General features: G+C 42.6%; 1 protein-coding gene across 1 annotated transcript; it reads left to right on the top strand.

Moving 5' to 3' along the window:
* Positions 1–2,270: 2,270 nt before the first annotated feature.
* Positions 2,271–5,362, top strand: LOC146179156 (uncharacterized). Its single transcript, XM_084580130.1, has 2 exons — positions 2,271–2,350; positions 3,510–5,362. The coding sequence occupies exons 1-2, from the start codon at positions 2,271–2,273 to the stop codon at positions 4,213–4,215; spliced, it is 786 nt and encodes a 261-aa protein (XP_084436256.1). The 3' UTR covers positions 4,216–5,362.
* Positions 5,363–26,882: the final 21,520 nt, after the last annotated feature.

Genomic DNA, 26,882 nt, shown 5'->3' with positions numbered 1-26,882 from the left:
TGGTCACTATGGATGCCACCTCTGTGTGATGCATATCCTCATGCTAAAGTGTTGGGGTGAAGTGCTTGTAACAATTTTTTTTCGACCACTTTTGCTTTCTTCCTGTGTGATGATTGTGTTTGTCATCATTACCTAGCATTCAGATTTCCTCTCCTCAATAACAAGATCAGTAAGATAACGAAAGCAAATTGAAATTCTTAATCAAGGGTTGTAGCTTTTTGGTCCTTTTTATAGCTGTATTTTTCAATTGTAACAAGCAACAGAGGGTTGTGACAGCCTGTTCTGCAATTTTTTTGAGGGGTGGGGAGATGTAAAAAACAAGAAAGTGTGGGAAAAGGCAGAAAAAAAAACGTGTGTGTGCGCGTGTGTGTGTGTGGGGGGGGGATGCAATAAAGACAAGGACGTGACAAGACTACAGGTGCTGCGCAGTCTTGTCGCATCCTTTTGAAGCTAAGGCTGCAAGCTACTGCAGTGGTGTAATTAGCCGTCCCCTACCTAATCATGCTTCAACTAACCCACTAAAATACTTTCATGAAAAATTATGCTTAATAATGGTGCTGTTCTTTTTTGTTTGCTTTCAGGTGGCAACCCTTTTTACAGGCACTTTGGATTAGTGCAAGTCATAGCTGCACTGCTATTATGTGCATTATTCATGCCCAGGGCATTCTTGGTCGCCCGGTGTTCCTACTGTGCAGCATTTTGAGCATTAACAGTGACATGTGCTCCAAGTTTAGATAGTTGGAGCAAACCCTTCCTTGTTTTCTATTCATGAAACTTGCGCATGTTCTCACATTGGTTTTGCAGGAGCAGTTGCTGTACCTAAATTTTATGTTTGGCTTCGCTTGCAACATTCAGAATGCATCTTGAAGTACCCCTAGAGCTCCCTGTGTTGCAACTTCACGCATTGTCGTGAAGGTGGTTGTACGTTCTGGAGACTACTTGGGCAACGGGATTACCAGTCAGGTCAGGTTGGCACTATCAGGAAAGTAGGAATAGTGGAACGGATGAAGGTAACTTGGACTGTATCATTGCATCATCTGGTGGTAAAGGTGGTGCTAAGGGTTCTGTAACCAATTATTGTCCACTGTTGACTCTGTGGCTCTTTCTGGAAATTATTTTCCCAGCATCAAAACGAACGTTTATCGCTGAGAAAAGTAAATTGAAAAATTGTCCCGCCTGTCTCGATGCAAGCTCATGGTGCCCTTATTAAAGTTACAGTTTGCCACTGTTTTAAACTGAATGGCAATGTAGCATATCTTTCGGGATCAGTTCCAAAAGTTGATGTTTGTGTTGTGCTGTGCTATGCTTAGTTCTGTGGCACATAAACTGCACCAGAAATCAGTGATGATGCAAGCGTGTCACTTGCAATATCAGCCAATAAAAGGGACTTTTGTATCTCATTTTTCTTTTTTTTTTTTTTCAGGTTCATAAAAGCTCTGCTTTAAATGCCATTGATCTGTTTGCAATTGAAATGTGGTATTCTGTTGATTGAGGCCACCTTCCCTTTGTCATTAGTGTACCTTTAACCAAATATGCGGTGTCTCACATTTCTGTCTTGTAACCTCCTTTTTATTGTATCCCTCACATCATTTCTTCCTTTTTTTTTTGCAGGTGTGTTTTCACGGTTAGGCATGCTGCATTACTCTGTGCACCTTTGGTCATGAAAGCTGAGAGTTCAAGCTTGTTCCATGTCAGATACTTGTTTATTGTTTTTTTGAAGGAAGTCACTGCTGAAAAAAAAAAAAAAAAATGAATATCTGATGTAGTCTTATGCTATGGTCACCTCAGTACCTGTGACAGGGTGCATGCAGGTCTTTGAAACTTGAAAAGCCTTGAATTTGAAAATACTTGATATGTTTTTTTTTTACCTTTAAAAGTTGTTGAATAATCTTGCCCCATAAATGGAAGTCGCTGATTACAGCTAAAAAATATCACCGAATCAGTGAATAAGAAAAGATTTTTTTCCCTCGGGGCAAATATTTCTACTTTTTTAATGTATTTTCTCCATTGTTTCACAGGTTAGACGGATGCAAGTTACACAGCTGGCCATGCTAAAGCCATTGCTGCTTTCATCTGTTCTATTTTTGACAACTATGGCACCAGCCACTGCTGTGTTGTAGTGTTGCACTGCTCGTGTGTTGACGTTTGTCTCCATACACAGACTTCAGTTTCATAACATTTACATAGTTCTCTCTCCGTGGGAATGCACCTATGCTGCAGTGTTAAAGAATGGCTGAAAAGTAAATTTCCAAGTGTGTGGCCCGATAACAATGACTATAGACTTGGTGGTGCCGAATGCTACAGATTTGCAGAGCAAAATGCAAACCATGAGGCAAATTGACTTACTCGGGTCAGCAAGCATGCTATAAAAAAAAATCACACACAAAAAAAGCAATAAAAACGTGTCAAGCAGACCTCGCGAAGTTGTTAGCAGTGTCCATTGCTACAGAAAAATTGACTTCCCAACAGAGAGACACTGACTGTACTTGCAGAAAATTTTCATTCTCGCTTCTTTTTTTTTCAGTGTGTGTTGTTTACCTGTCACACTGTTGTTTACCATGAATCTGCCAATTTGCCCAATTTTCTTTACTGTTTGGAGGTTATGGAGCTGTTTCAGAAAAAAAAAAAAATTTGTTTTGAGAAAGGTGTTAGCTAGACATATATATATATATATATATTTGTGAGCTATTGCAGAGCTGTAGAAAACTAAAATCATTGCTTCTCCTGAGCTGTGGCTAGGCAGCTGTTGAAGTGGAATTCAGTGTAAAAATATTTCAGGATTCAGTTTTGCCAAGATGGACAGGCTTTTTTCGTTGAGCACAGGAACTGTTTTTGTTTTAATTGTGCATATGCTTATATCTTGAAAATTTGAAATATAGCTCCATGTAGGTCTTTGAAAATGTTTAAATGGTCTTGAAAGTCCTTGATTATCCGTGAATTTTTTTTCTTATAGTACACCCTTTGTCGAAAATTTAGAGCCCAGGGCGTCTACTTCTGGGCCATACTATATGGCTCGTAATGCATTCCCAGGTTTCCAAACTTGCTGAGGGCTAGGCGATTTTGTGTCCTACCCTCTGCAATAACTAGGACTTCCACAATTATTAGAGAAGTCATAATATATGGCATAAAAGCTAACCCTCTGGACTCTAAACTTTTGACAAAGGCTGTAAGTACCTGTACAAACCCTGCTGGGGACATAACATGTGACAAAAAGGCATGCTCCTTTCTTTGACCAAGTCACGAGAGAGATTGGTAACATCTGCAGTGGTTCATAGTGCTTGCATGCAGGTTCTTGCTCATCTTCTCTATAGGCTGTTTTTGTTTTGATGGCATTGTTTATTATCTGTTGTGTTCATAAAAGTGCATTGCAAGTTTGAAAGAGCAGGTTTTTTTTGTTTGTATGCATTGCTAATGTTTGCTGATTTTGATATCACCTGTATCAGCAAGAGCATCTCCACCATTTGTTAATTCTTCTTGACAGTTGGTCAAGCTCATACAACTTCTTGAAGTGCATCTCTTACAAATCAACACACGTATGTCTTGTTTCATTGTGCAGGCTCAGTTACCACTGCCAGCAGGCTTGCTTCACTGTCTCAGCAAAACTCTCAACGAGGAAGACTGCAGTATCAGTGCTCAGAGTGTACCTACGCCACAGATAAGCACTACCACCTCGCATACCACCAGAGGATGCACACTGGAGAGCGCCCCTTTCAGTGCATTCATTGCAAGAAGAGCTTCACACAGAAGGCTATTCTGACACACCATCTCTGTATACACACAGGTGATAGGCCGTATCAGTGCAGTCATTGCAGCAAAAGCTTCACAAGCAAGGTCAACCTGACACAGCACCTTTACACGCATACAGCTGAGAAGACCTATCAGTGCAGCCATTGCAGCAAAAAGTTCAAACAGCGTGCTGGCCTGACACATCACCTCCACACGCACTCAGGTGGTAGGCCGTATCAGTGCAGTCATTGCAGCAAAAGTTTCACATACAAGGTCAACATGACACAACACCTTCACACGCATACGGCTGAAAAGACCTATCAGTGCAGCCATTGCAGCAAAAAGTTCAAACAGCGTGCTGGCCTGACACATCACCTCCGCAAGCACACTGGCGAGAAGCCATACCAGTGCCACCTTTGTCCCATGGCATTTGCATGGAAGGCAGACAGAGATCGTCACATGAAAACACACAAGAATAGAACACTGTAGCTTAAAATTGTTCAGCTAAATTTGTGGACAGGCTTCTTCAGTGGTAACATGAGAACAATACTTTCTGCTGCTAAGGCATCTGCCATTGAGTAATGCCGTAGCACTTCTTCCAACGCTCGGGGATGCTCTGCTTGAACTGTTGTGCATTTTATTAATCCGAAAATTCAACCACAAAGTAAAGGGTCCTGGAACATATTTTGACCATGCTAACAGTGTATGTACTACATTGTGTGATGTCTTTAGATCTGATGCTGAAATTTTAGAGTGACTAAAGATATGTTTTCCCACAAAATAGCTGTAAGCAGCAGTGTTTTTTTTTATTTATTAGAACCTCAAGGGCCCCCAGGTGGGACATTACATGAGGGGTGGGCACTTGAACGGCGGTTAACTATGGTTTTTGTGACGTGATTACAAAGATGATGAGGCTTCTTCGATGTTTGCATGTTAACGTTGTAATATAGTGCAGAATATGGTTTCCTCATAATTTGCTTGACTTGTTGCTTGACAAAAAAAAATGCTGATAAAAAATGTTGATTTAAAGAATCTGCACGTGGTATCTATTGTGAATGCTTCTTTCAGATTCAAAGTTCTTCATATGTCCTGTTGATGCAGAATTATCCTGCTTTATATTCAGTTACGTGGAGTGCATGCAGTTAGTGTGCCTCTGGTGCTGTGTGTGTTGGTTTTGAAATGGTTTAGTTTACAGTGTTTAACATCCCTGTAAACTGCTGCGGCCAGGAATTGATTCCGTACTCTTCAGTTCACCAGTTGAGAAACCCTAGCCCCTGAGTATCGTGGCAGGACAATTTGAAAATGGAAGAAATAACCTCTGGCTTGAAAGGACACATGCATTTATTTTTAGGCATTCTTGGAGAGGTTCTGTGTCAGCCATTCACTGATAATGTCTAACTCCCCACTCTATTCAATACTGTCCACTTTGTGAAATCAGTTTCTCATTGTTTCTTAAATATTCCTATAATTTTTACTGTTTCCTTTTGTGTATGACCATTGCTTGCACTTTACTGTGCTCAAATAAAGTATTTGCAGGTACATTTTGCCATATTCTACTGCTTTCTGATTAACAGTCAATTTGCATTTAGCACAGTATCGTTGTTAGAGTGCCTTCATTTCAGAAAATGGCCTGTAATTTCAGGACTTGCTGTATTGTATAACCCAGACTCCGAACTTTGAACCTCAAGAAATTGAAATTTCCTTATGCATATGACTTGCGCACCCTACTGACAGGATTATGGCTCAGCAGCTACAACTGTGCTAACAGTTGTCATTTTGTTTTCAAAACAATACAAATGTATTACTAAAATACCGCTGCAGCTGTCTCTGCTGTCATCAGTCTTTACTGCTGCTCTTAGAAATGCACGCTAAACAACCAATTGTTAATTTGGCCCCTATTAATTCAGATAATTTGGACCGTCGTGCAGCTGTTCAGCAACTTTATCGAACCCCCGTTTGAAAAATCCCGCCTCAACCTGAGGCTCATTTACGATTGAAACTGCGCACAAAGCTTGCGAGTTGTCCCCTTCTTTACGAGGTACGTTTGACCATGGTGCTTACTTAGTTTGGTTGCGCATGATGAGAAACCAGAGCCGTCTGCGACGAGACTGAGGAGCAAGAAACGCCAGCGCAGTTTTTCTAGCAAAGGTAAAGCCCCTCGATAAACTTTTAAGCAAAGGGCAGCTGTAGCGTCATCTGGCGTAGCTGGAGGAAAGTGCTGCGGTAAGCGCCGAGGCAAACATAGCACATTCCTGTAATGACACTAAATGGCGCTACTGCTGCCCTTCGGCGGGAAATTTACGTTTCCTTCTTTTGCTTCTCAGTCTCGTCGCAGACGGTTCTGGTTTCTCATCACGCGCTGCCAAACCAAGTAAACACCATGGCCAAACTTACCTTGTAAAGAAAGGGACAACAACGCGCAAGCTTTCTGCGCAGTTTCAGCGCAAATTAGCCTCCGGTTGAGGCGGGAGAATTTTTCAAACGGGGGTTCGATAAAGTTGCACAACACTGTATATTGTCAAACACCCGTATAATATTCTGCAGTGGCATCAGAAGCTGGTGTATTTGGACGCCCCACTGCTAAGCAGCGGTCGATTGGGCCGAGCTACCGTGTACGACCTGCTCTGCAAACGATTGTCCAATTTATCCTTGGTTGTGGAGTGCTTTTTATTACAGTTTCCTGCGCAGCTCTGGCGTGCATGCACGCGCAACGCGCACTTCACAACGCTTTGTGCTCTTTTGCCGTGTCATCACGTACGGCGCTAGGCGCGAAGGTTTTCTGCATGCTGAAAGAAGCCGCGGAGACATCCTAGCTGCTTCCGACACTCTCGATCGATAGTGTGGTACGTGAATTTAAGCAAAAACTCGTAAAGCCTATTTATGTTGGTTTTTGTGCATAACAGAATTAAGCACGTGGGATCGAAGGCTCACTGCCCATGGACGCTGCAGGATGATAAACAATTTGCCAAACATTGAATGCGTGAAAGCTAGAAGAAATTACTGTCGTCCCCTCCCTGGTATGGTGGCCCTATCTCAGAGCCATAAAATATGCCACTTTTTCTTGACCTTACCCATAGCAGGTTGTCATACGCGCACAAGCAGACGCTGCGTATTTTGTTTCGTTTTCGGTTTCCCTGTTCAATCTAGGCTGTAACGGTTGTTTTACATTTGATTCTGTGATTAAGCCGTACAGAGCGCGCTCTTCAAGTATTTTTATTCGAGCATCGAAGTGAATATTAGCTGATATGTTTGAGTGGTTTCTAAAAATATTCAGCAGATACTTAGCTTAGCGGACTTGGAACCTGTTTTTGCCGAATGCACATGGAATGCATGGTAGCGACGTAGCGTACGTGGCAACACTGGCAACACTGCTGCTCTCTAAAAGAAAAGGAAGGCGCCGAGAGAACTGATTTTAACGAAGGGAAACAAGAGGTTGGAAAGTCTGCTGTAAAAGTAAAACAGAGCAGAGGTATGTGTTTTGGTCATGTTCTGCTGATAGCGCTGCGCATATGCCGTGTCGATGTCTGAGGTGCGCTTGCCGCGCGTACCGATCGGCTCCGAATCATGGATAACTGACGGAAGCCGAACGGAAATCTCTGCAACTAATATTCTTGTTATGTCAGGTAACATAATTGCATTATTTGGTAGAAATTAGTGTGCGTCCATGTTTAACGAAATGAGCGCAGCTCATCAGCTGTTTCAGCTTTTCGATAGATAGGAGCAAATAATTCGAGCAAGACACGTATGTACAATTACTGACAACTTATTTCTCACACAATTTATTCTGCAAGAAACACTCCACTAACAGTTCTTGACTGTCATGAAGGAATCCTCGTGGTGGGAGAATTCTTGAAGCACCAATGCCTGGTTCTCAAAGGCGAGGTCTATGCAAGTATTTCGCGAGGTTGTCACAGGCGTGAAGGGCGTTACGAGCGAGAGGAAAGGGATGTTCGCCCTTATAAATAAATTCCTGTTTATCATTGGTGAATCGATTGGCGGTCAACGCGAGCCGCAGGAAATGTAGAATTCGCAGTGACGAACGGTGTGCGTTTCGGCTCGGGCGGTGCACGTATCGAGATCCGCAGCCACCGATCCGGAGCTATGATCATATGATTGCCGCCGCACAGGGTAGGGGTGTCACTGGAGGAGGGCGAAGAGAGCAGTTAAGTTATCGGGAGCGCGGGAGGCAGCGCGTGGGCGCATAGGAACGTTGCGTAGCGAAACTGAGATAGCGAGATAGCATGCGACTGATGACGCTGGGTGGCTCGGTCGTGTAGCGTTCCTTGGCGCGCATCAAGTGTGGGATTGCAGATGGCAGCAAAGCTAGACAAGATTAACACATCTTGCAGAATCTGAGCCAAGAAAGACTTTCACCTTCATTTAGACAGTCACTGCATCTACAGCATTTCCGAACCCGTGTATCTCATCGCAATGGCCATCATTCTAAGTACCTTCCCAACGCGTCCGCACTCACCATAGGGACCTTCTAATGTTTTTTTAGAGCGCAGCTCTTTGACGCCCGTTCCTGAGTTTCACGTCGTCGTCGGCCGCGTCGGCCTCGTAACCATGCTCCGCCCCCTTTCATCCCCCCAGTTCGAGCCGGCGCTTCGGCAACCGGAGCCTCGCAGGATTGAGGGGGGGGGGGGGGGTACACTCAGCGGCGAACGATGGGGGCACGAGCGCGCGCAGCAACCGGAGAACACGACAAAAAGGGAGGGGGGGGGGGGGGGGCGAACTCCAACACAGTAGTCGGGCGTCTTACCATGACTACGCAGAACACCGTCGCCGTCATGCAGAAAGAGGAGGAGGGGGTGTCCCTCTCTTCCTGCGTGGCGGTGAGGGTGCTCTCCGGTTGCTGAAACGCTGGCTCACAACTAATAAAGACAAGGATGTGACGTGACTATGCAGGCCGAGATTGAGTGAGAGGTTGAGTTTGTTGCAAGCTAATGGCGGGATTAGCATTCCCCGCAATTAATGTCATGTTCCAACAAGCCCACCAAAAAAGCCTAATGAGAAAAATTATGATTAGAAAAGATGACATTCTTTTTGTTTTCTTTCAGGTGGTAAGCCTTCCTTCAGGCACTTCGATGAAGTGCAAGTCTTAGTTGCACTGTTGTGTGTATTACTGACAACAAGGGCATTCTTGGTCACCTGCTGTTCCTATCGTTCTGCAATATTTTGTACTTATTTTGCTTGCATCATTGAGAATGTGTCCACCAGTGTCTATGGTAGTGCAACCGTATACAATGTCATGAAGATGTTTTTTGCATTCGAAGGCTGCTTGTGGGACAAGACGACCAGTCAGGACTGGTTAACGAGTGCCGCCCAGAAAGTAAGAATTGTGGGGACAGGTGAGAGCAGCCCGGTCTGCATCACAGCATTATCTACTAGTGCAGCACTATATTACTTGAATACAATGTTCAACCTGTCCAGCTCATGACTCTAAGGGTGCTTGTTTAACCGTGCCTGCATGCTCATTATCAGTCGTCTTGACGTAGTCTTAGTTGTAGAGATGCACTTCATCTCTCGTAATGCCTGCACCCTGCTGCAATATCTTATTGATTACAATGCTCATCTGCTGAACCCAGGGACGTAGGTCTGATCCCAGCTGTGGCAGCCATTTTTTAATGTAGGTAGGGTGTAGCATGGTGCCCATGTACTCTGCAGTGCACGTTAAAGAACCCCAGTTGGTCAGAATTTCCAGGGCCCTCCGCTACGGCATCCCTCATAACGTGAGTTGCTTTGAGACATTGAGCCGTGTAAACTGAACTATCATCATGCTGGCACTCGTGGTTAACTTGCCTGATTGTAATCTGTAACTTTACTGTTAAAGCATCTATAAATGCCTTATTGGTAACGGCTCCTGCTATGCTTAACAGAATCGTGAAGTAGGTTTTGTACTCACCTACAAATACTATTAAATACTGTTAACAGAATCGTTCAAGGTGCACGTTTCATGCTCTTCCGCAACAGATAATGCACAGATAATGCATGGGTCTCATACACACAGGCTGCATGCGGCCTACAGAGCACTGTGATGCAGCCTGCCGGCTCTGAAAATTGACCTTTGTTCCTAAATCACATGCTGGCTTCGCGTGTCAGCTTTGCTACCAGACTCCGAGTAAAATAAACTAAAAGGCCTCATCCTCAGACGGTGCACATTCTTTGTGGAAATAGAAAAAAGCAGTGGCACCTTAATCTATGTGAACTTCAGACGTACGTCAACTGCAGTCAAGAGCCAGGCGCCAGAAAACCCACCCTCTCTCTTACGTCCAGGTCTTCTTTTTTCTTTTGAGGATAGGCGACCGTGGCATTTATTACTCAGAGTACAATTTCAGTACTTCTCTCTAAGCCATCTTGAAGTGGTTCTTGCCTGGATTGAGGCAAAATAGAGCAAGCACCGCTTTTTTTACGGGAATAAAAGTCTTGATTTTTTTTTATTTCACATTTATTCATTGCTTTTAGTTTTCGTGTTGTTTTATTTGTTTTTATTGTTATTTTCCAACCCCTGGCCCACGAGAGAGGTCATTTTCTCACTGCAGCCCATATAGCAACAGGAGTTTGAGACCCCTGCAACAATGGGCCTGATGAGCGCTATGCTTTGGTCGCTCAGGTGCATAGATTAAGTAACAAAAAGTGGTAATGGTATAACTTGTGATGACCGTGTTAAACTCGGTACTGTATAGAACTCCTGCCAGTGCTTCGTCTTGTCTCAAAGTACTAATTTTGAAAGCAATGACTAATGATTGTCGTTATTTTATTCTGCTAACAAGCTTTGGTGGACATAATGCGGATTCTGGTGTCTTATCTCTTTTTCTTTGTTATCAGATATCTGCAAATTCTACTCACCAGGTGGCTTAGTGGCTCTGGTGTTTAGCTGCTGATTCCAAGGTCACGAGTTCGATCCTGGCCACAGCAGCTACTACGACGGAAAAAAATTGAAGTGCCATTGTGCTGTCCAAGTCAATGCATGCTAAAGAGGCCCAAATATGTTATCAATAATTCTCAAGCATTATACTACAGCAACCCTCAATGTCCATGTATCGCTTTGGTATGTTAAAACTCCACACGGCAACATACTGTTTACAAAGAGAGTCTTTGTCTCTTAGAAGCTTCACTATCTCCATCGAAAGGCTATGACCACTACTCCACACTAGCTTCCCAAACAGGAAGCATGTTAGACATGATCAAGTTTTTCCAAAATGTGGTTTGTAATCTGGTGCTTTTTTGCATGGCGGATGCAGCCAGCACATTGTTTTAGCTCAATTCTGCCTAAGTCTTTGTCAACCTTGCACCATGTGGATGACCTTGCACTCGTCCTAAGAAGTTTTTCCCTTGCTGACAACAGTATAGTAACATTAAAACATGAACTCTTCTTTATCGCGACTGCGCTTTAAGCCTCATCTCCAGAAACTTAGCATCGACAAAATGAATGAAAAATAATGGGTACGCCTCTGGAAGGTGGTAGCTAGCAGCTGATGTTGTCGGGCGCCAATTGGTCGGCGAGTTGTGTGATCATTAGACCACATGACATGGACATTTTGTTAGGAGCTGCCAACTCAGGCTTCTCTTTTGAGGTGGGAGGGTGTAGGAAATTGAACCCACAAAGACCGTTGTGTCCAGTCTGACACGCTGCCCCTAGGCCACTTGAATGACTTGGTTAAGCAGGGCTTTATACCTTTGTCGGGTGGTCTATATCTTATACCTTTGTGTGGTGGCTTTATACCTTTGTCAGGTGGAAATAGTAGAGGCAAGAATTAAGGGATTAAGTGAGTAGCAAAGCATATGTTTGCAAATGAGAGTGTGGAAGGGAAGACACTGGGGAGATATAAACACTGTTGCATCATACCACTAAAGGCACAGCTGAAGGGTCCCCCAATGTTTCCTTTTCTCCATCAAGTAAACCTTTGCTGTACCCATTCATCGATACCAGCCACGGCGGTTTTTTTTTCTATGAGTGCAAAAAGCAAGGTGCCAGTCCCTTAACATGCAATGGCAATGCACGTTACGGAAACCCAAGTGGTCGACATTTCTAGAGCCTTTCATTGTAGTGTCCCTCATCATCTTGTTGCTTTGGAACATTAAGCCCTATAAACCATACCAAACAATCAACTAAACGAATAAAAACAATTTCAAATTCTGACATTTTCATGTTATGTGTTGTGGCAGGAGATATGTGTGTATTTATTCGAGCTACATTGGCAATGCTACAAAACAGTGATGCTGTAGTCTTGTTAAATTGTTGCAAGAATGAAATGTGTTTTTTTTTTGTGCTTCCTGATTGATCCTAGAGATCATTTTTGTTCTGCCTTCATAAACTAGTTATAATAGCTTGTGCCCTGCCGGGGTGGTGCAGTGGTAAGACGTCCGACTACTGTGCCCGGGTTAGAACCCGACCTCAGCGGCTGCATTTCGATGGAAGCGAAACGAAGAGGCGTCCGTGTGCTGTGCAATGTCAGCACACGTTAAAGATCCCCAGGTGGTCGAAATTACTCCGTAGCCCTCCACTACGGCTCCTCTTTCTCTCTTTTCACTATCACTCCCACCTTCCTTCCTTCCCTTACGGTGCAGTTGAGGTGTCCACAGAAAACAAGTGAGACAGTTACCGCACCTTTCCCTTCCTATAAATCATTCAGTTAATAGCTTGTGCATGTAATGTCCAATTTTTCTCTAAGGCCTTCTTAGTTTTTCTATGGTTTGTTGCTCTTTGAAGTATGCTTATTCCATGACATTGTGGTGTATTGTGTGTGGAATGGGAAGGTGAAATTCTCTGCACTGACTTCAGTGCTGCAAATATAAAGTATTCTTCGCAAAGCCTTGCCTAGCAGTAATGACAGAAATACTTGGCGCACTCGCTATGTTGACGTGCATTAGTGTTCGATTCATCAAATGCCCTCTATTCCAGTCGTCTAATGCCGTGTAGAGCTTCAAGATGTATCATATCTAAGGCCCCTTGTTTCTCAGAATTCCATGAAATATCATGGATTTAAGCATTTTTTGTGTCATTTGTGTCACTATTATCATCATTATGAACAACATTATGTTGGAAATGTTTACTTTATTTGCATGAATATGATGTCAGGGTGGAGTTCTAGAACTTAGTTTTATATTACAAATGTTAATATGATGTTATGTAGTATCAAAGTGTTCAGACCTACTACTTCATGTAATGCAGATATGGCATGCTAAAATTTGTAATCAACAGCCACACCCCTTAGCTTGTAAAGTGCATGTATGAGTTGAACGAAGCCTTGACTCTTACTTTGAAGGGTACAGAAGCAATCTGCCATCTTCACTGTGCTTGGTGTTTTGAACTGCCCAGTTCTGTGCTCGTTCGCCCTTCTTCACTTTCCCTTCTCCACACACACTGTTTCAATGCATTTTCCTCAGCACACTGCTTTTTTTCCATACCCCTAGCAACCTTTTCTTTTGCACATTCAGAAGGACATTCAAGGTCATTTAGAATGCTTGCTCTTTCAGTGGCTTTTAAGCTTAAGGTCTCTGTAGCTACCTTGAAAAATTCTGCAAAAAAGTATTCACTTCACATCTTTACCTTAGCTTCAAATTAGCACACAGTACATTCTGAAGCATTATTTCATATCTCTCATGGAGTGTGGCAGATTCTTAGTTCAAAATTCTCAGAATTAAAAAAAAAAATCTTTTATGCTGAATGTTATTGTTCTGTTATTGGCAATTTGAACTAATTATTGTTTTGGATAAACATTGATTTTTCTAGTGCTTTAAAGAAATTGAATTTAACATTTTTCTAACCATCAAGTAGGATTTGTGATGTCCTTACTGAAATCTATGGGTTGCGACTGATTTAGTGCAGATGACAGCGGAGCTTAGTTTTTGAGATCTGTGCCAGTAATCAGTGTTTGTGTTGTGTTCGCATTTATGGCACAGGAACAGCTATGAATGCCAGGCATTAAATATCGATGCATGTGCATGGCAACGTCTACGTTTTATTTTATTTTTCTTTTCATGCGTATCATAGCTCCGTTCTAAATAAGACTCCCCTCTCATGTGATATAGTGTGGTGTCACAGAAAAGGAAATATTCCACAGTACTAACAAATACGAACTAATACTATTTCTGAGTTTATTTGTTAGCGCTGTGGAATCTTTCCTTTTCTGTGAAATGCACCAACTAGCCCAGCAATTGGTTTTACTTAACTAGTGTGGTATAATAATGATAGAGGTCAACTTCTGTTTGTTATCACTGTCCCTGCAGTCTTATAGTTCTGCTTTATTTTAGTTTCTTTTTTATTGTATACCTCAACCTGTTCTTCCTTTTTTGCAGGTTTGATGTTGACATGGTTAGGTGGACTGCATCATAACAACTGCGAGTTCAAGCTTCTTTCATGTCAAGATTGTTGTTTGTTGTGTTGGAAACGTGCTGCTGAAAAAAAAAAAAAAGAGTGATGTAGCCTTACATTGCGGACAGCTCAGTACCAATGAAAGTCCACATAATAAGGGCTTGCTTCTTTCTGGTAACTCACAAGAGAGACATTACATGTGGCTGAGCACTTGTGTGGCATAATTCATGTGGCTCATAGCACTTGTGTAAAGTTTTTGCTCAACTACAGTATTGTCTTTGTTTTAGTTGCGATGGTGTTGTTTGTTAGTGTTCTATATTGCTTGTGGTGAAACCTGGAGTTACGCAAGAGCTATCTGCATGGCTACACTTAGGTTTGGCTTGAAAGTAAAGACATGGCTTTTGCACAGATTTCAGCTTTATTTATGCCATAGGGGGCACTTTTAACCATTAAAGTGCGACGAGGCGAAAGTCGCTATCGTGGTCCGAAACCCTCCACTACGACACCCTTTTCTCTCTGTTTTCATTCCCACCTTCGCGATGATGCGATAGCGTAAGCAACCAGCCAACATATAAAGCCCTGATTTAACCGAGCTGTATAAACGTGTCTGTGTGGCCAAGGGATAACGTGAATGCAAGAGTTTTGGCAGGCTGATAGTGATATCACCCTCTCATATGAAAGGAGAGACCAGAGTTGGCAGCTTCTGCCAAACAATGTCAGGAAGCCCTATGTCCAGCTAGTGCTCGGCCATGTCAGCTGCCAACTACCACCTCCCATGATTTCTTCTTTCTTTGCTCTTCGGACAGGCATGGCGAAATGGCGAGAATGTGGCCAACGTAGCTCTCGCTACAAAAAAGGCTGAAAGAGAGCATCTTTAATATGAATGCTTTTTTCATGCTTATTTATTTTGACATCACATATGCCATCATGAGCAAAAGCATCACCATCATTCATTAATTCTTGATAAATGGTCCAGCTCTGTTTTGTTTCATCGTGCAGGCTTGGTTTCCTCCGATAGCAGATGTGACTTCTTGCCTCAACAAAACTTGCAAGGAAGACGATGGTACCAGTGCCCTGAGTGTAACTACGGCACACATGTGCAGACCACCTTCAGGCATCATCAGAGGACACACACTGGGGAGCGCCCCTATCAGTGCAGCCAATGCAGCAAAAGCTTCACACAGAAAAGTGCCTTGACACAGCACCTTTTCACGCACAGGGCAGAAAAGCTCTACCAGTGCAGCCATTGCAGCAAAAAGTTCAAACAACGTGGTGGCCTGACACATCACCTTCGCACGCACATGGAAGGCAGGCCACAGCAGTGCCACCTGTGTCCCATGGTCTTTACAATCAAGTCAAACTTATACCGCCATCTACAGTCTCACAAGTTGGGAACTCTCTTGTAGAACAATTTCTTCAAACGACTTTTCGTGCAGTCTGCTTTGGAACTACTGTAAGAAAACTGCCTCCAGTAAAATGCAAATGTCATTAATTAATGTCCTGGGTTGTTCCTTCACAAGCCTGTGCAGCACTGTGGCAACTGTTGTGCTTCTTATGAGTTAATTGACTTGACCACGTAATCTTCATCGTAGGGATCTCTGAGGATATTTTGACAGTGTTTGCTGCATGGTGTGGCGCTTTTGAAAAGTGTAAGTACTTAAATTATATAGAGAATGATTCTATATAGAGCAGTTTTCCACAAATAATCTGTAATCAACAGTATTAAGGAAGCTCATTAGCTGCTGAAGTATCATTTATTGAAGTTACATTTTCGTTTTACAAAATTTTTCCCACATTTTGTTGTGCTCTTGCTTGCAAAAGCAGAACTGGTGCAAATGCTTAATGCGAAGAATTGGGCAGACAGCATGGTTTATGCATAGAATGCTTATTTCTGGTTTGGGTTGCTTTCTCTGCTCTGATGAGAACGGAGGACTATCCTGCACTGTTTTCTGTTGCTTGTATTGCTTGCAGCTAGTGTGGCTCTGGCACTTTTTTTTTGTTGTTGCTTTGCAAATGGGAGGTCACGCAGGTCCCTTGCTCTGCCTCTCTAGCATTTCCTGATGAAGCCTGACCAGACTTGGTCCACTTATCTCACTGGGAGCATGGCCTCTCTACTCGGCACAAGAGTTCTTTCTCTCTCAGGTCTCTTGCATCGATCGGCTCTTTTCTAAGTCGCCCTCTCCCTCGAAGTATTTCTCGCCTGCCCCTTGGAAGATCTTTCTTCTGTTGTTTTCTTCCTCCAAGTTTCAGAAGACAACACTCACGGTTGCTTTTTAAGCCCCAGCAGTCATTACAGACATCCACTGATGCTCTGAAGCGTGGCCTGTGGCCAGTTCAAATTACACCCTTCCACTGTGCAATGCGCTCTCTTCGAGGCAGCATTTCTTTTGCTTGTTGCCATCTTTCGGGCACCGATTCGGTTCCCAGCACCACTCTACTGCCCTCATTCCAGGGATGTCTTTTGTCCGTTGCCAAAAGGCGGGCGAGCAGCACACACACACACACAAAAAAGCTGACCGTTCATTCTGCCGTGGCAGAACAAAGTGTGCACGACAGGAAGGGTAACCCTCGTCCTGAAGTCATGCATTTCTTTTGTTTTCGGGCGTACTAGTGGAATTTCAGTGATGCTCCCTCCTTTGTCATTTCAAGTTGTCCACTCCGCTTAATACTTCACTACTTTCTGAGTGACATTTAATTCACAGTTTCGACACATTTAGGGGAGAGTGCCTTCATTTCAGAGAATATCCTACGATTCTAGCATACACTTCATGCTATGCTCTTCAAAAGAGATTCAAAAGGATTCAAAAGAGAGGATTCAAATGCTCACTGCAGTGGTTATCTGCTTTGCTGCTGATTTCGAGTTTGATACCAGTCCCAGAGGCCATATTTCGATGGAGATAAAATACAAAAATCCTTGTCCAGTGTGTGGTATTGGCACATGCTTATAAAAGCACTAGGTGGACTAAATTATTCTCAAACCTTCCACTACAGCATCCTTCATAGCAAATCTATTATTTTGGAACTATAAACTCATTAATTTACAATTTACAGATGGAATCTAGGAGTGTTCTGCAAAACCGGAAAGCAGGCTTTGTGCATGCAAACAGGAAGTGTCAACACAAATGCGAACAGAGGTGCCTTTACTGTGGAGTAAAACATGCATGTTAGCAAGACTGCCCATAATTTACAGAATAGCCATGCATGTCTGAGTGTTACTCATTTGGGGCTATGATAGATTCTTTTGACCATTTGTGAACTACAGCCACCAGTCTCTTTCTAGGTGCACAAGATACTGCTACAGCATTTGTAAAATGTTTGGTGTCATAGCATATAAATAACACAGTGCATAAAGTTAAGAGTAAGATGCCAATATTAGCATTTTTAACCAATGCCCATCTGCTCATGTTAGAAACCGCACTTACTTTCACCTGTTTAATGTTTTTTTGTTTATATCGTCGATATGTTTCATATGTGCTGTTCCCTTGAGTTGTGAGTAAAGGCAAGCTTCTGCATATACGATATGTACTAGCATGGAAAGAACAATTGTTAATATCTCATTATGGTTGCATATTAAAATTTCATTCATATGTAGTAAATTATTTTTGTCATGCAATTCATCTTTTGTGCAAGTGAGATGTGGCAACACCACGCGGGCATGTTATTAAACAAACATGGACAGCAGTCGAGCAGACGATGCTCAAAGTGCATTGCGCTAAGGCTACCATACTGCTAGTGTGAAGAAAAAGTACTGGGGAAGACACAGAATAACTGAATAATGAATGCACATGTTTTGCAAATACATGATAATAAACAGGACCAAAAAGGGTGGTGTTCAAGTGCATACTATTGTCTGCTGCACCGCTACTGCTTTGCCGAGCAATGGACGTGCTTGTGACCTTTTCTTGTTGCTCAGCTCTTCGCGAAGCATTCCTTGTGGTTTGCATGTCAGTCCCTGCAGAATTCACATAAAAAATGTGGTAGTGGCGACGTCTTTTTGGCCACTTTTCATGCATTTCCTATGGGAGCAGCAATGGATGCTGTACAGATTGGTAGTGTTGCTACGGTACAGTTTACACATGCGCAGACTAGCTCAGAAGGCTTATTCTCTTCTGGCTGTTAGATCTGCTCTGCTACTGACATTTATTATCAGGTGACTTATTTATGCGTCGCTGTTGGTCCGAGACTGACTGGAAAGACTGCATATTTTTCATGCACCCACTCATGTTACATACTTAGTTATATCTAAAGAAAAAAGGAATGACTTTAAAAATGGGACTTTGAAGGCATATAGGTTTAATGCTTTTATGTCTTTGTTGGGTAAGGGGACATCATTTCATGTAGCTGCCTGGAAGACTTAGCTTGCAGAAAGGATAGCTTGCAATAGGGTCGGGTGATTTGTGCAAGCTAGAAAGAGAGGCAGCGCAAGACGAAAATAAATATGTAAGCTCTGTTTATGGTGCATAGTGGTTCTTTTCTGCTCGATGATTTAGCTGCTTTATCATATCAGGCCAGAAAAGCTGTGGAATCTGATCAACCGTTGTCACTTTGCCTTAAGCTTCGAATTACGCACTGAAACCAACAGGACGGTCTGTTATGTATTTGCGGGCAGCTGTATATCGAGACGATGATAGCTAAGAGGCTGCATTTCTGACAGTAACCACAAGACAAATAAGGTTGATAAATCTGCTGCAGAACGGAGCAGAGATGTGTCGGGCCCTCTTCTGTAAGTAGTGCGCAGGCATGTGCTGCATCAGTGTCCGCTGCTTACATTTTTTATCAATCGAGTCAGAATCATAGACAATCAATGCAAGTTAGGACGAAAAAAATACTGAAAGGGGCGATTTTTTTTTACAGCTATGTTCAAAATCTACAGATTACCAGGCCATCCCGCGAATCATCAGTGTGCGCTGAATTCCACGCAAGAGCAAGGCTTTTTTTTTTTTTTTTTTTTTCGCGGCGTATAGCTCTTTTTCTGTTTTTTCTACGCGTGCGATTAAGGCCATCTTAGCACTGCTAACGTTGGCACTCGATTGGCCTTTCTTCATTTTCAATTTCCTGTCACGGGTGAAGAAAAACGCAAACAGGTTTCCCTTTCTCTCTTTCCACTTTCACCCCCACCTTCCTCCCTTACCTTAAGGCGCGGTTCAGGTGTCCACAGAGCAAGTCGTGAGCAAGTGCGACAGATACAGCGCCTTTCTGTGATTGGCTGCGCGGTTCACGAGGCTACCGTCGTCTGCTACACTCCGCAGACAATGCCGACAATGAGACTACATGCGCTCAGTGTAATTCAACGCTGAGGTTCGTCGCGAGGCACAAGTTCAGAAAAACGAAGAAACGAATTGTTTATAGCTTCCAGAAGCGTTCCATGCCTTCATAGGGCATCGACAGCGGCAAGATACCGAAGGCGCGGGCCACCGTTTCTCCGTGTGTGCCGAAGTAGGCCTAACGAGGTCACTGACAAGCGGAGAGCGGCCGCGTTCGACGCGACCACGACTGGGACGTGACACAGCATGCAGATTTGAAGAAGACGGAGATGGAAACTTAAGGAAAGCTACGAGTTCTTACTTCAACGCCAGCAGCAAGGCGAAAGCTGGACTTTCTCACGTCGACGACGTACGACGTTGCGGCCGCTCCAGTCGAGGGTTCAGCGTTCGGGCCCTTCGTTGCCAACTTGGGCTCCGTGAATGCATTGGGCGCTGATGTATGTAAAGTGCAGTGTGTGCGGTGGTGTCATCACCGTAGTACGGTTCATGGAAAAGGTTTTTCCAGAGACCATAACCGTAGGCAGAGGCGATCGTGAATATGGCCTCGCCATAAACATCGTTATCACGTGCACGTGCTGCGGTGAGGTTGCCATGGGTACCATGGGTGTTGCGTTGGCGCGGAGCTCGACCTGCGTGAACGGTAGCAGCAAGCCCATTCGCTACACTTTCGATACTCGATGCAAGTCACTGGGCATCAAAGAACGGCGCTAAATTGTACCTTTTGCCACGATGAACATATCCACTTGGGCCTTAACATCAAAACGTGTATGCGAAGACATCTTTTCTGACGACGGGAGAACGATCCTTAAATTTGCCTTCTGTTGCGTGCATTGCATGCAGGTGGCGTGACTCTGGAACGTTTTGTGCATGGTTGGTTTGGAAATGGGAAAAGACATTTATATTACATTTAGAGCAATATCCTACTGTTCCGTCACTTAAGTAATAGGTATTTTGGCTGGTTGGTGGCTTCGCACAGAAAATTTAATCAACCTGGAAGCAGTGGGAGAGTTGTGCACCTCTGATGAGGCAGCATTCTATGCTGCACACCATGTTCTAACAGATATTGTCTGAATACACAAGAGAAATTGTTAAGTGCATGATGTTGTGCTGATGTATTGCATGACTTATTGAATGTGTGTATATTATCTTGTTTTTTATGGTTTCTCATTGTTGTTGTGAGCAGAGTGAAGATTTAGCAGCTTTCAAAACCGTTGATTATGGACAATGTTCTGAATCAGCTCCAAATCTACCAAGTACTCCTAAAAAGTAAAAATCAAGGTGTAGAATGTGCCAGCTATGTCAATTTGTAGCTGCATTTTGAACCAGAAAGTGCAGGTAATTTTTTTCTTTTTCGCTTTCTCTGTGTGGTGTAAAAAATGCAACTCAAAAGCTACCATTATTGGAAATAAGCATCTTTTCCCTAATCTGCTTAAATAACCCACTTCATTCAATGATTCTACTGCCTTTTGGTGCTATGCCGTGTGTGCTCATTTATAATCTGTTATGAACTTTAATGACAGCACTGTTATTGAAGCCATGATTAACCAACTAGCCCAACGAGCATAAATCCTGTTATGAACATTGTGATCAAGAAACAGTTACTTTACCATATTTGCACAAATATGTGACAGTGGAGTTTTAGAACTCTGAAAAGGTTTAAATGAAATATTTTTATAATTTAATGTAATCTTGGTCTTTTCACGCCAACTACCCCAAGACACTTAGCTTACGGCATGCTAAAATACATTTATATTGCCGCAGTGTTATTGCTGGTGCCGCCATGTGGCGAGCTTGGGAGACTGGCATGCGCTCGTCTTCTTCGCTCGCGGTGCTCGCTCGCCAGTCGGTTACCCAGCCGTGCCTTCTTTTGCCGGTGCTTTTGTTTAGGTGCAAGTAAACCTGCCTACCAAGTTCTACTGGCTTCTGTGACAATATAAGGACCAGCTATGTTTACATTATTGAAGGCACAATGCTCGAGAAGCATGTGCACCACAACCGAGCGTAGCCAAGCCATTGAAACTTCATGTACACTGCTCTCCCATGAGGTAGCAACCATTGTATGTGCCACGCACGGGTGTTTCATGCCGCCCAATATGCACCAGGCCGTTTGCTGTTCTTTGCTTTACCTGCTCTACTCAACTGTTTCAGTGCCATGTCTTCCTCAGCAACACACATTGCTTTTTTCTATGCTATCAGCATCCGCCTTCTTTGTACACTTTAGCACCAAGTAATTTCCCCCGGGGGCATTGGAAAGCTGGCTTTGTCTAGTGGCTCTGGAGTGTAGTGGTGAAGATCTCTACAGCTACCTTGGGAAAGGCATGGGAAAAAAATTCACACTAATTTCATACCTCATTCCGAATATATTGTGAGGTGCATTCTAATGCATTATCTGATGTCTTCTTTGGAACTGTGTTCACAGAAATTAAAATTTTCCTGTCCATAAATTTAATAGAACATTAGAGGAAATTCTAGCCAGTTATTGTTCTCAATGAATATTGAGCCCCTGGTTGTTTTTGGAAGTGATGGTGTTTTTTTAGCAGCAAAAGAAAAAAAGTACTATTTACGCTGAGAAAAATGAATTTAAATATTTTCATGCTATTGATTCAAACTTGTGTCATTCTTGTGCAAAGAACGGGTTGCCATTTTAACGTGAATGATGATCTAGCCTAGCCTCTGAAATCAGTGCCCAAAGACTGGTGTTTGTGTTACGTTGAACTCTTATGGCACAGTACCAGCTAATGGTATCATGTGCCAAAAATTGTGAGTTGATGCATGCATGTGTATCAGAACAGACTGGTGATGACGACACCTGCTTTATTTTTTATTTTTCATTTTTTCAAGCCTCCATTTTAAGTGAGAATGCTCTCTTTGGTGGCCAAAGTGCATTATTCTATTGGTAGAGGCCAACTTCTATTTGGTATATGTCCTTGCAAATCCTCGCATCCCTACCTTGTTATAGTTTCCTCTTTAGTGTGTACCCACACTTCTTCCTTTTTTTGCAGGAATGGTGTTGACATGTTTGGGCAAGCTGCATCATTATGTGCAGTGCTATCACAGTAGCTGCGAGTTCAAGTGTGTTTCTTGTCAGATTCTTGTTTGAGGTGTGTTTGAAGGGAAGTGCCGCTGGAAAAGGCAGGTAGTAAAGGCATGCTTCTTTGTCAGGCCACAAAAGGCTAATAATGGGACATTTTTCTTTAACCTATACCAGCTACACTAGAGTAGTGAATCACCACTGGAGGTATTATTGGAGTTTTGCTACACTGGTGTAGGTTTAAAAAAATAGCCCTAATGTGTGCTGTGGCTCATATCACTTGTGTTTTCTCAGCTACAATATCAGATGTGGTTTTATCTTGATGTCTATTACCTGTGTTGCTCGTTAAAAAAGTAAGGCCGGAGGAGTGCATTTTTTATTTGGATGCTCTTTTAATACTTATAAATTCTGTCATTCCATAGCCAGTATGAGCGTCTTCATCATTATTCTTCTGAATAAGTAGTCGAGCTCTGCTAACTTTGCAGAGATGTACCTCTTACCATTCAGTACACATATGTTTTGTCTATTGCGCAGGCTCAGTTACCACTGATGGCAGGTGTGACTCGCTGCCTCAACAAAAGTTGCACAGAGGAAGACGACGATACCAGTGCCCCGAGTGTACCTACGCCACAGATAAGCTGACCTTCTTCAAGGACCACCTGAGGATACACACCGGGGAGCGTCCCTTCCAATGCAGCCATTGCAGCAAAAACTTCAAACAGCGTGCTGGCCTGACACATCACCTTCGCACGCACACTGGCGAGAGGCCGTACCAATGCCAACTCTGTCCTATGGCGTTTGCATGGAACTGGGGACTAAATAAGCATTCTAAGAAAAAGCATGCAAAGTCTCACTAAAGTAGAACACTGTTGCAGTTTAATCTTTTTGAGAGAGTTTGTACACAGGCTGCATTGAAGGTACTATTAGAAAAAATATGAAGGCATCTACTGTTGATTAATTCTGCCTTGCATTCAACCAGGAGTCTGTGGCACACTATGGTGGCTGCTGTACTTGTGAATCTGTCAGCTACACATGGCCTTTATTGAAGGGAAGCTGGAGAATATTATGACGACCATGTTGACAGTGCGCGCTATGTAGTGTAATATTTTATATAAATATAAGAAAAGATTTTCGAGAGAATGATTGGAAAGAAACTTGGTTTGCCATAATTCAACTGTGAGAAGGTGCGGAGGAAGCCCATTGGCTATAGACATACATATATCCTTGTTTGTGAGTTCATGTTCCATTTTATTTTAAAATATTTTTCTGCACATTCTATTTGACTCTTTGCTGGCAAAAGCTGAACTGGAGAAGTGTACTCTGGAGAATCAGACGCGCATGGAGTATGCCTTGAATGCTGATTTATAGTTGAAATTTCTGAACTGGAGAAGTGTACTCTGGAGAATCAGAAGCGCATGGAGTATGCCTTAAATGCTGATTTATAGTTGAAATATCTTCAGGAGAATGATCCTGCCATGTTTTCATTTCCATGGATTATATGAAACAAGTGTGGCTTTGGCATTTATTTGTGTGCTGGTTTGGAAATGGGAGAGGTAACTCCTGTCTTGAAAAGACATGTGCATTTATTTTCAGGAATTGCATTGTGGTGAAAGCTGATTATTTTGAATTGTCCACTCTGCTTAATACTTAGCAGTTTGCACTTGGCTACTTTGTAACTATTAATGGCAGCTTCATTACATAAGCATGCCTTCACTTAAAGCAGTATCTTACAGTTCCACCACTTAAGTAATGGTTATGTTTGCTGATTGGTGGCTGCTGTGATTACTGTGCCCATAAGATTTATCACATCTTTATCACAAAATTTATCACATAGGAACCTGCAAGCAGCTGGAGAGTTGTACACTTCTGATGAGGCAACATTTCATGCTCTACACAGTGTTCTAACATGGAAAATCCAAAAGCTTGTCGCAGTGTCTAAGTGTTTTCAGCTACTAACCCAAAGTTTATGAGTTCGATCTTGGCCATGGAGACCATATTTCAATAAATACAAAAACTGCAGTGCACTGTGCGATGTTGTTAAAAAATGAGCCCTCAGGTGGTCTAAATAGTTATGGGATCTTCCACTACAACATTCCTCATATCCATTATGTCCCTCACAGCTTTTAAAACTGTTATATGAAGCAATGATAAACAACAAATTGATAAAAATGGCAGGGAAATAGGGCTAAGTAATAATAATAATAATAATATTTATTTTTCCATCAAACAAGAAAGTGAACAGCAATGGCGTCATTCAGGAACAGCTTACTGAGCTATTTAACATATTTTTGAAAAAGGTAGGGTCATTAATATTAACTAGTGATGCAGGCAAATTATTCCATTCGGATGAAGTTTTTAGCAGAAATGAATTGACAAAAGTAACTATTCTGCAAGACGATATGTGAACTTTGAGTTGGTGGTCATGGCGAGCAGAGAAAAATGAAGGTGGACAAACCCAAGATAATCGGAGCGACGCATTGTGATAATACATTTTGTGAAAGAGAGCAGTGTGGCAGTGTGGTTATAGTAGTTGGCTAGTATGAAATGGACTCTGATCGATTTTGTATTGCTTCTAATGCTTGAGGTAATGTGATGTGGGTCCCATATTGATGAATCGTATTCTGTGGTCGAACGAATGTTTTGCAAAGTTGCATTTTTAGTGAGGATGGTATCAGGAAAAAATTGCGCTTCAGGTAGCCCAGAGCTTTATTGGCTTTGGATGTGCCGGATTCTGTGTGTGGTTTCCAGGACATTGTGTCAGTTATGTGCACACCAAGATAGTGGTATGATTTTACGGATTCTAAAGGTAAATTGTTTAGTAAGTATGTTGGACACGGAGTGTTAGAGTGGGAAATACGGATTGATTTACGTTTTTTAATTTTAAACTTTATTTGCCATGTACGGCACCAGTTAATAACATTATCCAGGTCAATTTGAAGCAGACCAGTTTCAGTATTGTTGGGACCGCTGGTTGTTTTGCTTTGTATTGTGCAATCATCTGCAAACAAGCATAACTGGGAAGAAATTATGTCGGGTAAGTCATTTATGTAGATTTAAAAGAAGAGAGGGCCAAGAACTGATCCTTGAGGCACCCCAGATTTGACGGATGTAAGGCAGGAATCAGTGTTGTTAGCAGTAACAAATTGTACACGGTTAGAAAGATAGGCATGAATCCACTCGAATACAATTTAAGTCACTGTTAAAGCATTGGAGCTTATGTAGTAGAAGACAGTATAGTTAGCCTTGTCAAATGCTTTAGAAAAATCGAGAAAGATGCATTCAGTTAGGAAACCTGAATCCAGAAGCATGTGTGCGTTATGGGTAAATTAGAAAGTTTTGTATCACATGAGAATGATTTTGGAAATCTATGCTGAAATGTTGAAAAAAATTTCATACCTTCTAAAAAGTTAACAAGGTGAGTAAATATTACATGCTCCATAATTTTGCAGAGCACTGGTGTAAGTGATATTGGTCTGTAGTTGAATTTACCATGTGGTTCACCAGCTTAACTGGAAATCTACGAGATAGGCTTTTGTTTAGTGGACAGCCTTAGGTTGTTGAAAATGAGAATTCCAGTTATCTCATCATCTGTTAACCCTTCTCGTTAGGTAAATCAGGTAAACGGATGAGCACTGCATTGAGGTATATCCACTGTTCTTCAGGAAAGATAGGCTTTCATTATATGTGCAGACTTGAATACTGCTTGAAGCACATGCAGCTCACTGCTTTAGCAACATTCCACAAGCAAGTTGGTGCTGGTTCCTTGGCCTCCATTTAGGTAAAGGAGCAAGCTCAAGTACATCTTCACTATTCAGCTACTCTTCTTGGTAGATAGTCGAGTTCTACTAAGCTGTGAAGACGTACCTTGTACAATTAAATATGTATACACTGTGTTTCATTGCGCAGGTTTGGCTACCACACATGACAGCTGCGGCTCACTGCCTCAACAGAACTCTCGAGGAAGGACAAGGTACCTGTGCCCCGAGTGTGGCTATGCTACTAACATCCATGCCAACTTCAAGGCCCACCTGAGGGCACACATTGAACAGCGTTTCTACCAGTGCAGCTACTGCAGCAAGGGCTTTACAAAGCGCTATACCTTGGCGGTGCACATTCGCTCGCACACGGGTGAGAGGCCGTACCGTTGCAATCATTGCAACAAAGGCTTCACTCAGAAGGGCAACCTGACAGATCACCTTCGTGTGCACACAGGCGAGAAGCCATATCAGTGCCACCTGTGTCTCTTAGCCTTTACAACGAAATCACACCTAAATCGCCATTTTAAATCCCAGCACTGTATGAAACTGTAAGAGTGTCACAGTTTTCACAGGACATTTGTGCATATGCTGTAACTGAGGTCCCACAAATAAAGAACTACATGAGGCTAAAAAATTTTTTGGAAATGTGTGACATATGTTCTGCCAACATTGAATGCAACACTTGCTTCTTTATACAAGTGTTGTGGTGCAGGCTAGTTATAATTGTATTGTAATCCTCATTTTATGGATCTGAAAGTTTTGTCTGCAAGGTTGTTACGACTTTC

Source organism: Amblyomma maculatum, chromosome 9 (assembly GCF_055883805.1).
Source record: "Amblyomma maculatum isolate TAMU_Amacu chromosome 9, ASM5588380v1, whole genome shotgun sequence".
Lineage (NCBI taxonomy): Eukaryota > Metazoa > Arthropoda > Arachnida > Ixodida > Ixodidae > Amblyomma > Amblyomma maculatum.
This window is presented reverse-complemented; position numbering and strand designations above follow the sequence as displayed.